Source organism: Gracilinanus agilis, chromosome 3 (assembly GCF_016433145.1).
Source record: "Gracilinanus agilis isolate LMUSP501 chromosome 3, AgileGrace, whole genome shotgun sequence".
NCBI lineage: Eukaryota > Metazoa > Chordata > Mammalia > Didelphimorphia > Didelphidae > Gracilinanus > Gracilinanus agilis.
This window is the reverse complement of record NC_058132.1, coordinates 43,788,493-43,806,310: the sequence shown is the minus strand read 5'-3', so window position 1 is coordinate 43,806,310 and position 17,818 is coordinate 43,788,493. Positions and strand designations below refer to the sequence as shown.

The 17,818-nt window shown below is 41.6% G+C and overlaps 1 protein-coding gene across 1 annotated transcript in view; it reads left to right on the top strand.

The window, feature by feature from the left end:
• Positions 1-324: 324 nt before the first annotated feature.
• LOC123243083 (solute carrier family 2, facilitated glucose transporter member 5-like) overlaps positions 325-17,818 on the top strand; it is a 35,851-nt gene continuing 18,357 nt past the window's right edge. The window contains exons 1-4 of the mRNA XM_044671260.1: positions 325-527; positions 8,965-9,063; positions 10,384-10,544; positions 11,980-12,104. Of these exons, the coding sequence (XP_044527195.1) occupies positions 495-527; positions 8,965-9,063; positions 10,384-10,544; positions 11,980-12,104 (418 nt within the window). The 5' untranslated portion in view covers positions 325-494. The remainder of the gene's footprint in view (positions 528-8,964; positions 9,064-10,383; positions 10,545-11,979; positions 12,105-17,818) is intronic.

Sequence of the window (17,818 nt, the reverse complement as noted above, 5' to 3'; positions counted from 1 at the left end):
ACGTACTTGTCAATATGGAAAAAACCTCCAGGAGAAAAAATGTCTGTAGGTCTCCTGTTCCTCTGTGGGCTCACTGAAAGCCTCTCTTGACCCCGTCAGTTGCCCCCACATTACTTGCTGTACCTTAGGATCGGATAACAGCGGTGCTGTTCCAGACGCCCCTGACAAAAATAACCCTTCGAGTTGCCCCATCTCTGGGACAGAAATGCAGAACTCTGACTATTTCAGCTGGGAGGGGGGGAGAACTGGGCACACTAGAGAGCAGTGGCCCCTTTAAAACCTCAGCCTGGCCATTAATTTCAAGAATGAGCGAGAGGAAGGCAGACCTGCAGGGATCTCAGAGGGTTATGCAGGCTCGGGCTGGGCTGTAAAAATACCATTGGCTGTTCCCTAGCACGTCCAAAGTGCAGCCCACATGTCTTCCCTTTCTATCCACTACACTGGTTACTCTGCTTAAAAGGAAGCCAGAAGAGTACTGCTTTCCTAGAGGAAGGATGGAGAATTCTGGGCAAGTCAAGAACCAAGGGGTAAGTCTTCCAGGCCGGGCAGGAGCCTAGGGAAGGTAGACTCTTGGGTGACTAACAAACCTGAGGAGGAACTGGGGAGAAGTGGGCAAAGAACTTGGGAGGAATCTCTCCAGGGGAAGAAAGGGATGCCATAGATGGATTCACTGGTTGGAGCTCAGTGCAGTGGAGGGAAATTCAGAAGAGACACCCCTGCTTCTACTCATATGGAAGATGGGATCTTTGGCCACTTGCCCTATAGATTTAAGAATATAAGCCCCTTGAGGGCAGGACCTCTAAAACATTACTTCCATCTTAGAATCAATACTGTATAATGTTTCTAAGACAAAAATGTTAAGGGCTAGGCAATAGGGGTTAAGTGACTTGCCCAGGGTCACACAGCTAGGAAGTGTCTGAGGCCAGATTTGAACCTAGGACCTCCTGTCTCTGGGCCTGGCTCTCAAACCACTGAGCCACATGGCTGCTCTCCCTTTTTTTTTCTTTTCTTTTTTTTTTTTAAATCCTTACCTTCTATCTGAAAATCAATACTAAATATTGATTTTAAGGTTGAAGAGCAGTAAGGACTAGGCTAGGCAATTGGGGTCAAATGACTTGCCCAGGATCACATAGTTAGGAAGTATCGGAATCAAACCTGGGCGCTCCAAACTCCAAACCTGGTGCACTATCTAATGAGCCATCTAGCTGCCCCTGACCTATTGGTTTTTAACTTTTGTATTTCTAGAGCCTAGCATAGTTTCTGGAATAGAGTAGGAACTTTATATAGTCAAATTGAACTGAATTTAATTCTATCTCCATCCTGGTTTCATTAAAGGACCAGAATGGGTTAGAAAAAGGGACTAGAAAGAAAAAGGAAGGGAGGGGGCTGGAAGATAGAATTAGCTCAAAATCATAATGCAGAAAAAGGGTCAAAAATAATAGAAATAATAGACAATTAGGATTTTTTAGGTTTGCCAAGTATTTTTATATATGTAAGTTGATTCTACCCTCATAGCAAGCTTTTCAGATGTATACTACAAGTTTCATTAGCCCCATTTTACAGGTGAGGAGGTTCAGATGGGTTGAAGAGTCCAGTGTCAGAAACAGGATTCAAGCTTGGGTATTCTTGACTCCAGGGCCAAAACTCTCTCCCACTGCGTTGCCTCTCTCATGTGAAAATCAAAGGGTTAAATTTGGGTTTTGTTCCTTATCTAGACCCTTGGAAAATGAGTCCTAGAGCCAGAAAATGTTCATAATAGAAATATTTATTGTGGCTATTCGGATATCAGGAGGTTTTTTCCTATTGTTTTGCTTTTAAACTAATTAGAGAACTAGCAAACTTTTTGTGCAAGAAATACCTGTGTGTGTGTGTATGTGTGTGTCTGTATATGTGGAGAGAAAGAGAGAGAGAGAGAAGCCTTCAAATTACTGTTATCTTTTTGCATTTTATGTCTTTTCTCTGCCAAACAGTCCTTAGGAGAACATAGAGCACTTCTGGCAGCTAAGTGGTCTCCTAATATTTGAACTGGGTCCTGCTATAATGGAAATAACCATCATCATATTGCACTTTTTTTATGACATCATTTGTAAAGTGCAACCAATTAGAAACAAACAAAATCCTAAACTTCTTTCTTAGTATCAGTTCTAAGACAGATGTGTGGTAAGTGCTAAGCACTTACTTAAGTCTTAAGTGACTTGTCCAGGGTCATGCAAGTAGGACGTGTCTGAGACCAGATTTGAACCCAGGCCCTCCTGACTCCAGGCCTGGTGTTCTATCCACTGTGCTACCTAGCTGCCTTATAATAATATTATTATGATTATGATTATTATGATTATTATTATCATCATCATGCTATTTGGCAATTGGAGAACTGAGTCTAAGGCTAAGTAACTTCTTTAGTTACACAGTGTCTGATGGAAAATTCAAAGCTAGATCTCCTGATTCCAAGCTCTCTGTTCTTTCCACTTTACTGTAATCATGTGCTCCGTGTATCCACACACAGACATAATACTGAAAGGAAGAAGCATTCACCCTTAAGGGTCCCTCAGTAGTGGACAAGCAGCCTGAAGGCATGGTCTTGGGCAAGTTGCTTCCCCTTTCTGAAATTTCCTCCCCTTTAAAAAAACTGAAATAATAACACCTGTTGTACCCAAATGAGATGATATAATCACAGTGTTTTGCAAACACTCCATCAATGTCAGCTATTACTATTAATCTCCTGGCCTCAGTTTCCTCATCTGTAAAATAGGAGCACTGGACAAGATGGTTTCTAAGGCTCCTTTGAGCTCTAACTCTGTAACTCAATTCAGCAGTCTTAGATATTCTGCTCACCACATGCTTTGGCCCTGGGCCAGGTGCTGAGGCTCAGGGCCACTGAGGTCTCCAGGTCTGGCCCCCTTTTGCTGTCCGATAAAAGGTTCACACTGACCCCAGGTCTCATTTTCAATGCTGCTCCAGAGCTCCTGGGGAGGCAAGATAGGAATCCATGGAGTGGCTTTGGAGGAAGAAATACAAACAAAGCCATGAAATGGTCTACTGATTCAAAGAATCTGGGAAATCATTAGATGAAGGGAAGGTGGAGGCCCCCTTTGTCCCTGCCCTTAGGGTGCCAAGTCCTCTCTGGACCTGGAATGGGGAGAGCTGTTTGCCACACCCCTGGGCACAGGATCAGGGGAGCAGGGATTAGAGATCTAGGGCTGGCAGAGACCTAAGAAAACAGTCTTCCCCCCTCCCCATTTCAAGGATGAATCAATTGAGGCCCCAGGAAGGTGCAGGGACTTGTCCAAGGTCACACAGCTGAGCCCTGTCAGAGGTTTGAGCTATGTCTTGGTCTTATGACTCTCAGTTCCAGGCTCATTGAGGTGTTTCTCCTCTTCCTGTGTCTCTGCCCCTGCCCCACCTGCTGCTGTTCCCTCTGTCTCTTCCCTTATCTTATATGGCCAAGGACTATTTTACCCCACCCAAGACTGTTGCTTAGGACTTATGTCCAATCTTTCTTTCCTTGTCAAATTCTCCCTTTATTCTTTCTCAAATTGGCCTCCTATTTCCAAGTCTGTCCCTATTTGAATCCATCCTCCACAAAGTCACTAATCCCAAACACACATCTAACCCTGCCATGGTTGTTCAGTCATTTTCAAGCATGTCTAACTCTTCATGATCCCATTTGGGGTTTTCTTGGCAAAGACACTGGAGTGTTTTGCCATCTTTCTCCAGCTCATTTTATAGATGGGGAAACTGAGGCCAAAAGGGGTACACATTTACTCTTCTCCAAACTCCTCTAACTGTCCAGCCAAATTGTTCTTCTTAATGTCCTTTGCACACACATTTCCATCTCCCATTTCCCACTTCCCACCCTTTGTACTGACTAGGTTGTCACCCATGGCTGGCCCTCTCTCCATTCTTTAGCTCTGCCTCTGACAATCCCTACTTTCCTCCAAAGCTCAGCTCAAGTGGCATCTGCTTGAAGCCTTTCCGCATCTGACCAGCCTTTTTGGCCTGATATATGTTGTGTGTGTATGTTACACATTCTTCTAGATACACAAATTACCTCTGCTAGTGGGACTTGAAAACAGGGCTGGTTTCACTCTTTGCCTTTGTACTCCCAGTAGCTAGTCCTTGGGACATAAATAAAGGTGCTAATGATTGCTAAGACCTCATCACCTCTACCAAGATCCCTCCTAGTACAATAGGACTCTTGGAGGAGAAACGTCTGTAGGTTGAGACATGAATCTCTAAGGATGGCCACACAGTTGAGATGCCTTTGGGTGGGGGCATCTTCCCACTTTATACACTCTGTATATAAGGCCAGCCCAGTTTGAGGATGCTCTTCCCACAGTCTGAACCCAAATAAGGGAGTCGGGACACCAGAAAAAAGGTAAATCACAGAATAGAACTGATTCTCAGTTACCCATCTTGGAACCCCAAGTAAGGAAAGGAGAGCATTCTGGAACCGAGATAGGAGATGGAACATTATGGATGGTAGGAATATTGTGAGGGGAAGAGATGTGTGATCACCCTGGAAAGAGAGTTTAGGGCTAGTTAAATAGAAGTTTGTATTTCATCCTAGAGGCAAGAGGAGACACGAATTTCCTTGAGCCAAGGAGGGGCATAATTAACCCTGTACTTTAGGAATATCTATTTGGCAGCTCGGAAGATGAGATGGAAAGAGGAGGGACTGGATGGTGAGAGAACAAATGAGAAAGTACTCCTAGGCAGGAAGTGATGAGACCTGAATTAGTGTGGATAAGTGGAGTAGAAGGTAGATAAGTGGAGACAAAGGGACAGGTCCAAGGGAAGTTGTGACAGTTATAATTGATGACATTTGGGGAGTAACTGGGCATGGTGGTGAATGAGGGTAAGGAATTAGGGCAGATTCCTCCTAGGGTACAAACCTGGGTAATTGGAAGGATGGTGATATCTCTAGCAGGAAAAATGGAAAGGCAAAGTCCTGTGTTGGATCTGTTGAGTTTGTGATGCCAAAAGGACATCGAGGTGGAAGTTGTCCAATAGATTGCTGGAATACAGGTCTAGAGCTTGGGAGAAAGGTGAGAGTTGTGTGTTTAGATTGTTTTTGGAGTCATCTGCAAGATGATCATAATCGAAATCATAAGAGATGATGAGGACACCAAGAAAGAGGGCATAGAGAGAGGAGAGAAGATGCAGGACAGAGACTGGTTAGACACCTACAATTAAGGGACAAGACATGAATGACCCCTGCTTGTTGCCCATCTGACGGCCCCCAGTGGAGGTCAATTCCTGCTTTTCCACTCCTGATTCAGGAAAGTGTGGAAGAGAAAAAGGCCCATTTCCATCCCCCTTTGGACCCAGCTGTAAGCCGTTAGCTTTGGGTAAATGATTCTCCCGTTGCTTACCTTCCGTTTCCCTGGTATTTAAACTGTTTGTTTTAAAAACTTGATGACCGTCTGCTTGGACTTGCTTATTGGATGCATGGACCAAGGGTGAGAGAGTGGCTAAGTTCAGAGCCTCGCCAGTAAGTGGGGAAAGCAGGCGAGAGACCCAGGAGCCTTCTAGCCTCAGAGATGAGAAATAAGTAGCTATTGATCACTTCTCCTTATCCTAGGCTAGTTTGTCAGGCTGGGTTGCTGCTCTGATGTGTCCTCCAACAAAAGCGGCTTGTCTCCACCATGTGGCTTGTGTGGGCCTGGGATCCGTGCACTTTAGAATATTAGCACGATCATACTATCACTGCCACCATCATCATCACTGATGGGCAGTGTGGTAGAGTGAGTAGGGAACCAGGCCTAGAATCCAGAAGACCTTGGGCTCCATGCCTACCTCAGATACTTGCTGCCTGTGTGACTCTGGGCAAGCTGTTTAACTACTCTTGAGTCTTGGAATACTCATCCATGAATGGAAGACTTGACCTCTACGGTGCCTTTCACCTCTACATCGATGATCATGTGGCATCCCAGAAATTCCTCTCAGTGACTGACCTCCCAGCCAGCTCTGCAGAAGAGAAGAAAGCAAGGCTTCCTTTCTCTCCCTCTCCTCCACACCTTGAATAATCCAGAAATCCCAAGTTAATTGCCATCGCTTTTTTATTACAACAGTTACAACAAATGGCACACTGAAAAGGAAACTGAAAGAAGGTGGTATCAGAATAACTTGCCCGACACTGCTTGTTGAAGATGCCTATTCAGAGGGGGAAATGGACTTTTCTGTCTTCTGCTCCTGTGCCTCAGGAGGGAGAAAACAGGGAGTAAGGATTTCCTGGACGATGGGATGAGACCGAACCTTTCCAAGCATTAAAAAAAAAGTTTACCTTCCTTCTTAGAATCAATGCTATATATGGGTTTCAAGGCAGAAGAGTAGCAATGGCTGGAGATTGAGGGTTAAGTGACTTGCCCAGGGTAACACAGTTAGGAAGTAACTGGGGTCAGATTTTAATCCAGGTGTATCTGAGTTCCAAGGCAGAAGAGTGGTAAGGGATAGGCAATGAGTGTTAAGTGACTTACCCAGGGTCACACAGCTAGGAAGTAGCTACGGTCAGAGGTTCCTTTTGTCTTCATATTCCCAAAACTTAGCACAAAGTCCTAGTACAGAGAAGGGGCTTAATAAATGCCTGTTGATCCTCTTTTGATCTGGTGAGATCATTCATTCATTTGGCAATCAGTTTAAGACACACCTGTCTGTGTGACCCTGGGCAAGTCACTTAACTCCCATTGCCTAGCCCTTACCACTCTTCTCCCTTAGAACCAAAACATAGTATTGATTTTTTTTTTTTTTAAGACAGGCAGTAAAAAAAATTTTTAAAAGACACCTGTGCTGTGTCAGGCACTGTGCTTGCCACTGAGATACAAAAGGGAAATGGTCTCTGCCTTTAAGACTCTTCTGTCCTATCAGAGGTAGGGAAAAGGAATGGGGAATTGTGGTTTCATTGATTAAAGGGAACTTCTTGATGAGGAAACTCTCTACTGCAAGGCAGTCAGCACCTTACCTCCTACTGTCTTAGGGACTTGTCCAGGGTTATACATCTAATAAGTATAAGAGATAGAACTGGAATCCAGGTCTTCCTGGCTCTGAGACTAGCTCTCTGCACTATACCACATTGTCTCTATCAGAGAAAAAATAATAACTGGAATATATAATAATATATATAATAATATATAAATAATAACCAGTTAGGTAACACAATGGATAGAGCACCAGGCCTAGAGTTGGAAGGATCTGGGTTCAAGTGTGGCCTCAGACACTTCCTAGCTGGGTGACCCTGGGAAAGTCACTTAACCCTGATTGCCTAGCCCTTGCCTATCTTAGAATTCTGTCTTAGAATTGATACAAAGACACAAGATAAGGGTTTAAAAAATAATAACAACTGAAAATAATATCACATTCTTAATCTTTACTAGCACGTGTCACATTATCTCACTTGAGACTTACAACAACTTTGTAAGTATTTTATTATCCCCCTTTTGCTCATGGAGAAATTGAGGATGTGGTAGAGTGAACTAAGTCTCTCAACTAGAAACTCTCCAGAAGGATTTGAACTCAAGTCTTCCTGCCTCTAAGCCTAGCAGTGACACTTGATCTCCCTCCTTGCCTTACTGAGATGTGAAGCTTATTTTTGAAGATGGATGAGCGAGGTTCTCCCGAGCCAGACAAGGAGATACATAAAATGTAATAAGAGTGACGTCTCAGATCCCCTCTTCAAATTAAGGCACTTGAGATGGGTTGATAGGTGGGCCCTCGGGTCTTACTTTAGACTCTTGAATTCCTCTGTCTGTCATTGAAGATGGCTATATATGGGAATCTGATTTCTCCATCAGCCAAGTGACAACCATAATCCAGATGGTGTTTACTTTAGAAATCCTCAAGCAAAGTCTATACAACACATACTCCCTTCGTAGGATTGTTGAGGCTTCTTCTCTAGAGAGCAACATAGAAGGAAGAACCAGGGTTTGAATCATGACCCCTACATCTCCTAACTAGATGAGCACACTGTTCTTTCCCCCTGGGCCTCAGTTTCCTCATTGACAGAAGGGAAATAACTATGAAGAGTTGCCATCCCTCCTTCACAGGGGAGTTGTGAGGAAGAAGAAGAGTTGTGAACCCCCATACAAATCCTAGAAGTCTAGAGCTGGAGCTAGAAGATACATAGATATCCTTTAGTTTGAACCCCTCCTTTTACAGATGAGGAAACTGAGACCCAGGGACATTAAGTGTCCCTGGATCAAGCTCATACTGCAAGGATCATAGATTAACCCCTGGGAAGGGTCTTAGATGTGATGGAGTCTGATCCCCTCTTTTTTTTTAAAACCCTTAACTTCTGTGTATTGGCTCCTAGGTGGAAGAGTGGTAAGGTGGGCAATGGGGGTCAAGTGACTTGCCCAGGGTCACACAGCTGGGAAGTGGCTGAGGCCGGGTTTGAACCTAGGACCTCCTGTCTCTAGGCCTGACTCTCAATCCACTGAGCTATCCAGATGTCCCCTGATCCCCTCATTTTATAGGGGAAAAAACTGAGACCCAGAGAAGCTAAGAGACTTCAACATGAGAAATGGAATTTGAACTAAGATCCTCTGACTGCAAATCCTGTGCACTTTCTACCACACCACAAAATCTCAAGGAAAACCAATGGCAGGACTGTTTGCCAGTTTCCCTTCTGTAATGTTTCAGGAGCCTCTGTGCTCACAGGCTTAAATCTGAGAGTATTGACTATAAGCAAACATTAGCCTTCATAGCCATAAAGCCAGTGCTTGGCATAGTGGCTGACACACTGTAATGAGTAATAAGTGCTGCTCACCTGATTGATTAGCTTAATTGAAGACAGGAATTTAGAAGAAACTAATTAGAGCCCCGCCATGTTCTCTAGGTCTTGGGATTCCCATAAGCCTTTCTCCAAGACTAGACCAATTGGTAGAAAAATAGCAACAGTTCCCAGAGGCATCAATGACTTTTCTGACTTTCCTGGACTTTCCCCCTAATAAGACATCATCTCTTCCACAGAAGTTAACCCTGGTACTGGCGCTAGCGACACTGGTGGCAGCATTTGGATCATCTTTCCAGTATGGGTACAATGTTGCTGTTGTTAACTCTCCAGCAGAGGTAGGTGGTCATTTCTTCTTTCAACAATAATTTCCTAAGGGCCTCCTATGAATGAGCTTCCATGCTTACTACTATAGGAAGACACAAAATATAAAGGGTGAGGGGAGGGTTCCCTGCTCTCAAAGCTCCTGTCATCTGCATGACATCTTCGAGAATCTCTCTTCATGTGACTGAAGGTTCACCATGTGGAAGAGGGATTCAACTGGCTCACTTTGGCCCCAGAAGGCAAACAAGGAGCAGTGGAAGTTGTAGTTGTAGGGAGGCAGATTTGGGCCCCATGAAAAGAAAGCCTTCCTAACAGTTGAAGCCATCCCAAAGTGAGATGGGCTGCCTCTGGGGTGACTGGGTTCCTCTCCACTGGAGGTCCTTCAAGCAAAAACCAGAAGACCACTTGTTGGGTTTGTTGCAAAGGGCATTCCCATTGAGGTCTGGGTTGGACTAGGTCCCTTCCAGCCCCAACCTCCTGTCAGTCTGTGATCTAGTCAAGAGAATGTGGACAAGCTGAGGAATGAGGATGGAGCAGCCTTTCCTCAGGTCCAGGGCTCTCCATATATATATTTGGTCCTCACTAGAGATACTTGCATTGACTGATGATCCTGGTGACAGCTGCCTGACCTTTTCTACAATCACATTGGCAAGATCAGGTTAAAACATCAGTTATCCTTGAAGGAAATTATGTTCCATCCCTGCTTTCCCTCTACTCAGTCTTGCTGATGTTTGTGTCTGAGCATTAGAGAGGGATGGGATGAATGGGGTGCTTAATAGCTTCAATTATTTTTCTTGCTGGCCCAACCCAGAACCCCAGAGTTGGAAGGCATCTCAGTAGCCATTAATTTCATGGAACGATCATTTCCTCTGCCCCATCTCCAGCAAGTGATCATCTGTGCTCTCCTTGAAGACCCCCAGTGACAAGAGAGCCCTGTCCCTGGTCAGCAATTCCACATTTGGACAGCTCCTACCATTTCCTGACTCCAAACTGAAACTGGTCACTCTTTTGGAATTTCCAACCCATTAGTCTTAGTTCTAAGTTCCAATAGAATAAGTCCAGTTCTAAGTCCCAGCAGAATAAGTCCATATGTATTTTGTAAACCTTAATATGAACTCATATATGTAAATATAAACATGTACACATACATGTCAGCAGATATTAGGATTAAAAATAAGCATTCATAGGATTTGGAGCTAGAAGAGAACTCAGAAAACAAAATCACAAGCCTTTCTTTGGATTCTTGAAAACTGTTCCCATGACCCTCCCTCCTGGAAATCTTCTCTTCTACAGGTAAAGCCTAATCCTCTCTTCCTCTTCTGATATGTTTTCAGGTCATGCAAAATTTTTACAACACAACCTTCTTTAAAAGGAATTCAGAATATTTGAGCAGCTCATCCTTGACCCTGCTGTGGTCTGTCACTGTGTCCATGTTTCCTCTAGGAGGTTTCCTGGGGTCACTCATGGTTGCCCCAATGGTAAACACTTGTGGAAGGTAAGGGAGAGTTCTCCAATCCCTGGAAATCCATCATTGGACCTTGGTAGAACTTTGAACGTTTAGAATTAAAATTTCAGGCTGTGATCTTGAGCAGGGTAGCAGGGTGGATGAACTGCTGGATTTGGAGTCAGGAATACCCAGATTCAAATACTGCTCATGACACCACCTCTATGATGATTAACCAATCGCTTAGCTTCAATTTTCTTCTCAGCCAAATGAGGTTAATAATAATTCTTTCAGAATTATGCCAAATGCTTTGCAGATGTTATCTCATTTGATCCTCTCCAAAATCCTGGGAGGTGGTAAGTACTCTTACTATTCCCATTCTTAAAGATGTGGAAATTGAGTCAAACAGGTTAAATGATTTGCCCAGGGCCACACAATAAATGTCTGAGGCTTTATTTGAACTCGGATCGCCTTGTCTCTAGGACCACTGAGTCATCCCCCTACCTACCTCTCAAAAATAATAGCATCTATCTCAGAATTGTGAGTGCTAATGAACTAATATATGTATTTTGTAAACCTTAAAATGAACTCGTGTGTAAGTATATACACATGTACACATATGTCAGCAGATAGTAGAATTTAAAATAAGCATTCATAGGATTTGGAGCTAGAAGAGAACTCAGAAAGGAAAATCACAAAAACTAAAAGCCAGAGTGGAGGGACCTAAATTCTGTATCTGAACAAGAATACACTGCTTTAGTAATAATAGAAAACAAGTTTTGTACTGCTTTTAAATTTGTAAAGCACTTTACAAATTTGATTTCTTTTCATCCTCAAAACAATTCTGGGAGGCCGGTGCTATTATTATACCTCATTTTTATAGATGAGGAAACTGAGGCCAATAGAGATTAAGTGACTTGACAAGGATCACACCAGTAATAAAATCTCTGAGGCTAGATTTACACTCAGTCATCTTGACTACAAGTCCAGCCCTTTATTGTACCTGAATATTGATTATCCAGCTTTTTCCTTAGAGACTTGTGAGATACTATGTTGGGCGTTTAGAAGCCATAGAACCCAACCCTCCCATTTTGCAAACAAGAGAAACCAAGGAGGGGGCAGATAGATGGCTCAGTGGATAAAGCACCAGGCCTAGAGACAGGAGATCCTGGGTTCAAATCTTGTCCCCTAGACTTCCTGCTTACCTTAGGCAAATCACTTAACCCTGATCGCCTATCCCTTTTTAAGTATTGATTCTAAGACAGAAAGTAAAGGTTAAATTTTTTTTTTTAATTTTAAAGAGATAAACTAAACTAAGGCTCTGGGGAGTTCAATGACTCTCCCTTGGTTATGTAACTTGTAACTCAGGTCTTCTTGACTGCAGATTGAATGTTCTAAAGTTACTCCACTCTCTAGATGCCCCAGTAGTTACTGAATGCCTCTCCTCTCAAGAGAAGGGACTTTCTTTTTTTTTTTCCCTCTATAGAAAAGGGACATTGCTGATCAACAACATCTTTTCCATTGTTCCTGCAATTTTGATGGGATGCAGCAAAGTGGCAAAGTCCTTTGAGATGATCATCTTAGCCCGAATCATGGTTGGAATATGTGCAGGTAAATATGAGAACAGCACACTGTTATGGCTGGACTGATGGGAAAGCAATGATAACAGATATTCTCTATGTGCTTTGAAGTTTATCAATTGTTTTCATTTGAGTCTTAGTGAACTAAAGACTATCGATATTGTTGTTTCCATTTTATAGATGAAGAAACTAAGGCCCCAAAGAGTTGTGATAATTTGCCTTAGGCCATACAGTTAGTAAGGATCAAAGGCAGGATTGGAACTCACATCTTCCTTTCTTTGGGTTGGTGTAGCACTCCATCCACTATGTCACAAGAACTTCTGGGCATTGTTCTGAAGAGAACACATAGAGCTAAAAGAAGCAGAGAGAATGGAGGGAGTTGGGGAGTGGAGAAATAGAGATGTTGGTGGATTCATAGGACCCAGAATGTAAAGTTCTAGAGGGGGCTTCAGAACCAACAATATCAGGATTTTAGAATCTAGAACAAATAGAACATCAGAATAAAGGATTGTCAGGAGGGACCTCAGAGATGATATTTAGTTCAAAAATGTCAAATTTACACTTGAGAAACTCCTGGCTGCACCAGAACAAGGATAAAATGTAATTGGAAAGAGTTTAACAAAAGGAATTTAAAACAGGACATAGATATGGATAAAGTAATAAATTAGCTTGCTAAATTAATCTAATAAATAAACTTGATAAGTGAACAGAGATAATAACTTGTGATTTTCTGAATCCGTATTCAGAAATTCTGAAGCAGGAATCTTTTTTAACTTCCACCACTGATTTATTATTATATTATACCCCACTTCCCATCATCATTTTACATAGGGAGGAAATTGAGACCCACATAGGTGAATGGACTTAACGCCCAAACAACCTAGGTGTGAAATTTGAAATTTGGGTCCTCTTGGCTCCCTAAGTAGAAGTTTTTCTAGTATATCACGATCTCTAAAGTTTCTTCCAGTTAGATTTAAATCCTGTTGTCCTATGATCCTAGACACAGCAGATGGACTGTTTCATTCTCATGTCTGTGCTAAAAGCCTCTCTTTGCAGGCAGGGTCCCTGATTGGGTCGGGAGGCACTTGGGTGCCATCTGGTGGCCTCTTTTGTTTACTGGGGATGGAAGCCCAGCTTCAGGACTCATAACCTTCATTTACTCATTAGACCACACTGCCAACAGCTTAGCAAGGGCTTGCTGCTGCCAACATATTGCTAAAGGTCATGTAGAGGGCTGATAGCTTTGAGAATGGACCTGAGGGATGATTTTCAATGTTACAGGTCCATACTAAAAGTCATTGCTTCTCCATGTTCTAAGCACAAAGTATATCCCTAAAAAAGTTATAAAGAGGATTTGGGAGACCTAGTCACACTTCTGTGAACTAACCACAGTGTAATGGCAAGTATAGGGCACCAGTGCAAAAAGCAATCATGGTTAAAAATAGTAATTCTCTCTCTCTCTCTCTCTCTCTCTCTCTCTCTCTCTCTCTCTCTCTCTCTCTCTCCCCTCTCCCCTCTTTCTTTCTCTCCCTCTTTCTCTCTCTCTTTCCCTCCCTCTATGTGTCACTCTGTGTCTCTGTGTCTCTCTCTTCCTCTCTGTCTCTCCCTCTCTGTGTCTCTCTCCCTCTCTCTTTGTCTCTCTCTGGGTGTCTTTCTCTCTTTCTGTGTGTGTGTGTCTATCTCCCTGTTTCTCTGTCTTTCTCTCTCCCCGAAACAATGTATTTCAGGTGATGTGTGACTTCTGTGTCTTCCCATCTTCTAGATGTCTCCCAGCCTCCCCTTGTTGGCTCATCCCAACTCCTAAGATCATAGAATTCTCCTGGTTCCTATTTGCCCAGGAAATCTTCACTGTAATGTCCCATCCAGAGGTTCCCTCCCTATGTGTTGAGGTTAATTCATAACTGAAGAAATAATCCAGGCAAAAGCATTTTAATAGCTAGGGAGGCATAGTGAATGGGTCAGTGGCCTCCCCAGTCAATCCAAAGCTCCTGATGCAGTGAAACTTATTTTGATGTATTAAAAGACATTAACCAAACAAACCAGTCAATTATAAGAAAACAATTAACCAGGACACAAAATTAGGTAGTCTAGTTTTTAATTGGAGGAATAATTAGGGGGCTTTCTAAGTTGAAGGGGAGACAGTTTCAGTTGAGTTGGGAGAGGGATGGGTAGGTTCTAGAACCTCTTCTTTCTTTTTTTTTTAAACCCTTACCTTCTGTTTTAAAATCAATACTGTATTGGTTCTAAGGCAGAAAAACTGTAAGGGATACCATTGAGAGCTACTATAAATATTTTTATATGTATATGGCTTACCTTATCTCATCAGAGGAAAGAGAGCATGTCCCCATGTCTATCCCTCCTCACCCAATAAAATTTCTCTGTCCTGTCCTCTACATCCAGCAGCCTCATTGTATGCTGAGGATGATAATACCACCTTTTTCTCAGGGTGGTTGTGAGGATCAAATAAAGTAATAATTTTAAAACTCTTAGTGCATTCTTGAAGCATAGTAAGTACTTCATAAATGGTAGCAACTATTTTTATTGTCAGCCAAGGTAGCATAGTGGATAGAGTCCTGAGCTTCAAATCAGGAAGACTCATTTCCATGAGTTCAAATACAGCCTCAGACACTTATTAGCTGTGTGACCCAGGCAAGTCACTTAACCCCAATTACCTCAGTTTCTTCATCTGTAATATGACTTGGAAAAGGAAATGGCAAACCGGTCTAGTCTTTTTGTCAAGAAAATCCCAAATAGGGTCACAGAGAGGACTGAAAATGAATAAGAATTATCATTTTTATTACATTGTCCACGAGGCCTCATAGCATAATGGATAGACGACTGGACTCAGTCAAAAAGACCTGAATTCAAGTCCTGTCTCTTTAAATATTGGCTCTGTAACTTCAGAGAAGCCCTTGAAACTCAGTGTCCCAGGAAACATTTAAGACTATAAGTAACAGAGCAGTTCCCTCCATCTTTTTTTTAAGCCTTTCCTTTGGTCTTGGAATACATACTATGTATTGGTTCTAAGGCAAAAGAGTGGTAAGAGCTAGGCAACTGGGGTTCAGTAACTTGCCTAGGGTCCTACAGTTAGGAAGTGTCTGAGGCCAGATTTGAACCTAGGACCTCCCTGTCTCTAGGTCTGACGCTCTATCTAATGAGTCACCTAGCTGTCTCAAGTAGTTACACTTTTATACTAGAAGAGGGAGTTTTCTTACTCAAATTCCCTATACCCATGAAACCATAGGTCTATAACACAAAAGTGGGTGGGAGGTATGAAGCTTTCAATGACAATTTGAGTGGGTCAAAGACTAAAAAGAAAGGATTTCTTCTCCACACAAACCTTGAAATTTCTAGGATTAGTTATATTCCTCAAAAAGAAAAGCCATATACATATAAAAATATTTATAGTAGCTCTAAATGGTATAAAAGAATTAGAAACTGAAGGGATGTCTATCACCTGAAGAATGGCTTAACAAGTCATAATATAAGGATGTGAAAGGAGTATTATTATGCAGTAAGAAATGATTAAAAGAAATCAAACAAATCTGAGATGACCTCTATGACCTGATGCAGAAGTGAAGTGAGCAGAACCAGGAGAATAATTTGCACAGTAATACCCATTATTTTATTATATGTATATAATTACATTATAAAGATAATCAACTATGAAAAAACTCAGTAACTCTGATGAACACAATAACCTACCATGATTCCCAAGAACTCATGATGAAGAATGAGAGCTCCTGAAGAGAGTTTATGGATTCAAAGTTCCAATTGAGACATAAATTTTTTTAATATTGTTAAAGAGAGAATGTGTTTTGTTTAAGCAAATATATATTTTTAAGAAACATTCATTTGTTTTTAATAATTTTATTCCAAATTATATGTAATATTTTATTTGTAACATTTTAACATTTGTTTTCTAAAATTTGAGCTCCAAAATCTCTCTTCCCTCCTCCACATCCTCTTCTGAGATGGTAAGCAATTTGATATCAGTTATATACATGCAATCATGCAAAATATATTTGGCCAAAATGTGGAAGGAAGAAAAGATAAAAGAGAGGGAGAGAGGAAGGAAAGGAAAGGAACCCAAATTTCTTGAGAAAATAATGTAAAAAATAGTATACTTTTATATGAATTCAGACTCCTTCAGTTCTTTCTCTAGAGATGGATAGCATTTTTCACCATGAGTTCTTTGAAATTGTCTGGGATCATTATATTGTTAAGAACAGTTGATCATTGTTACTCTGTAATTAGAATTTGCTCCCATGGACTCCAATTCCCAGCATCCCACTTTCATTCTCACATTATGTCCTTACGTTTTGGAGATAAAGTTTGTGTGACCTTTCTACTTTCTCTTCTCCTACTAACCTAGTTAGGAAAACTTATTTCTCTTTACTCAGGCTTTTACGTTTTTCTTTTTATTTCCTATATTTCAAGTGATTATTAATAAATCTTATAAAATATAATACTTGAAGTTATTGGATGTTAATTTTTAAACTTACATTTTTATGAGCCATTACAGGATAGAATCCTTGATCTTCCTTAAGATAGCCTTTGAGTTCTCTACTAGAAGCAATGTAAGAATCCAGAGCAAGGCTAAGGGACTTATGAGAAAGAAAACTAGCCATATTCAGAGGAAGAACTGTGGGAGGAGAAATACAGAAGAAAAACAACTGCTTGAACACATGGGTTGATGGGGATATTATTGGGGATGTAGACTCTAAACAATCACTCTAGTCCAACAATCAATAATATGGAATTAGGTCTTAATCGATGAAACATGTAAAACCTAATGGAATCATGCATTGGCTAAGGGGGATTAGGTGGGTTTGGGGGAGAAGGAAAGAACATGAAACATGTAACAATGGGAAAATATTCAAAATAAAAATTTATTACATAATAAGAAAAAAGAAAGGGGAAAAAATAAATAAATTCACTGCTCCACCAATATAAATCTCTAGTGTATCTTCCCACAACTTCTCCAACATTGACTATCAATCAGTAAACATTTATTAAGTATTTTCTATGTGTCAGACATTGTCCTAAGCCCTTGGGTCACAAAATGAGGCAGAAGACAGTCCTTGCCCTTGAGATTAAGCTTTAATTGGGGAGATAACAAGTTAATATGTACAACAAGCATTATGTAGGATAAAAAGGAAAGAATTAACAGCAAAAGGACTGGAATGAAGAGGGTTTGAGGAAGACTTCCTGTAGAAAGTGAGATTTTAGTTGGGACTAAAAGGAAGCCAAGAGAGATCAGGAGTTGGAATGGAAGGAGAAGAGCATTCCAGGCAGGGGAGACAGATAGAGAAAATACCCCAGAGTGATGGAGGGTCTTATTCATGGACTAGCCAAGAGGCCAGCATCATTGGGCATGTTTGTAGACAATGGAAAATGAACCAGTAGAGAGGGAAAGATTGAAAATAAGTAAAAAGTGGAGAGGACAGAGGGGACAATCTGTTGGAGGAGACAGGATGGAAGGAGATCACTTGAACAAGTAGAGGGCTTAGCCTTGGTAAGAAGTGGGGTCACTTCATCATGTGAAATGGTATCTGAGTGATAAGAGATGAAGACGAGGGGAAAGGAGGGAGTTTATGATGAATGGTCTCGATTTTTTTCTGTACAATATAGGCAAAATTCTCTGCTGAGAAATTGGAAGAATAGGGAACCATGAGAAATTTGAGGGAGGATGAAAAGGTTTGGGAGAGCCACTGTGGAAAGTGGGATAGTAAGTTGATAAGG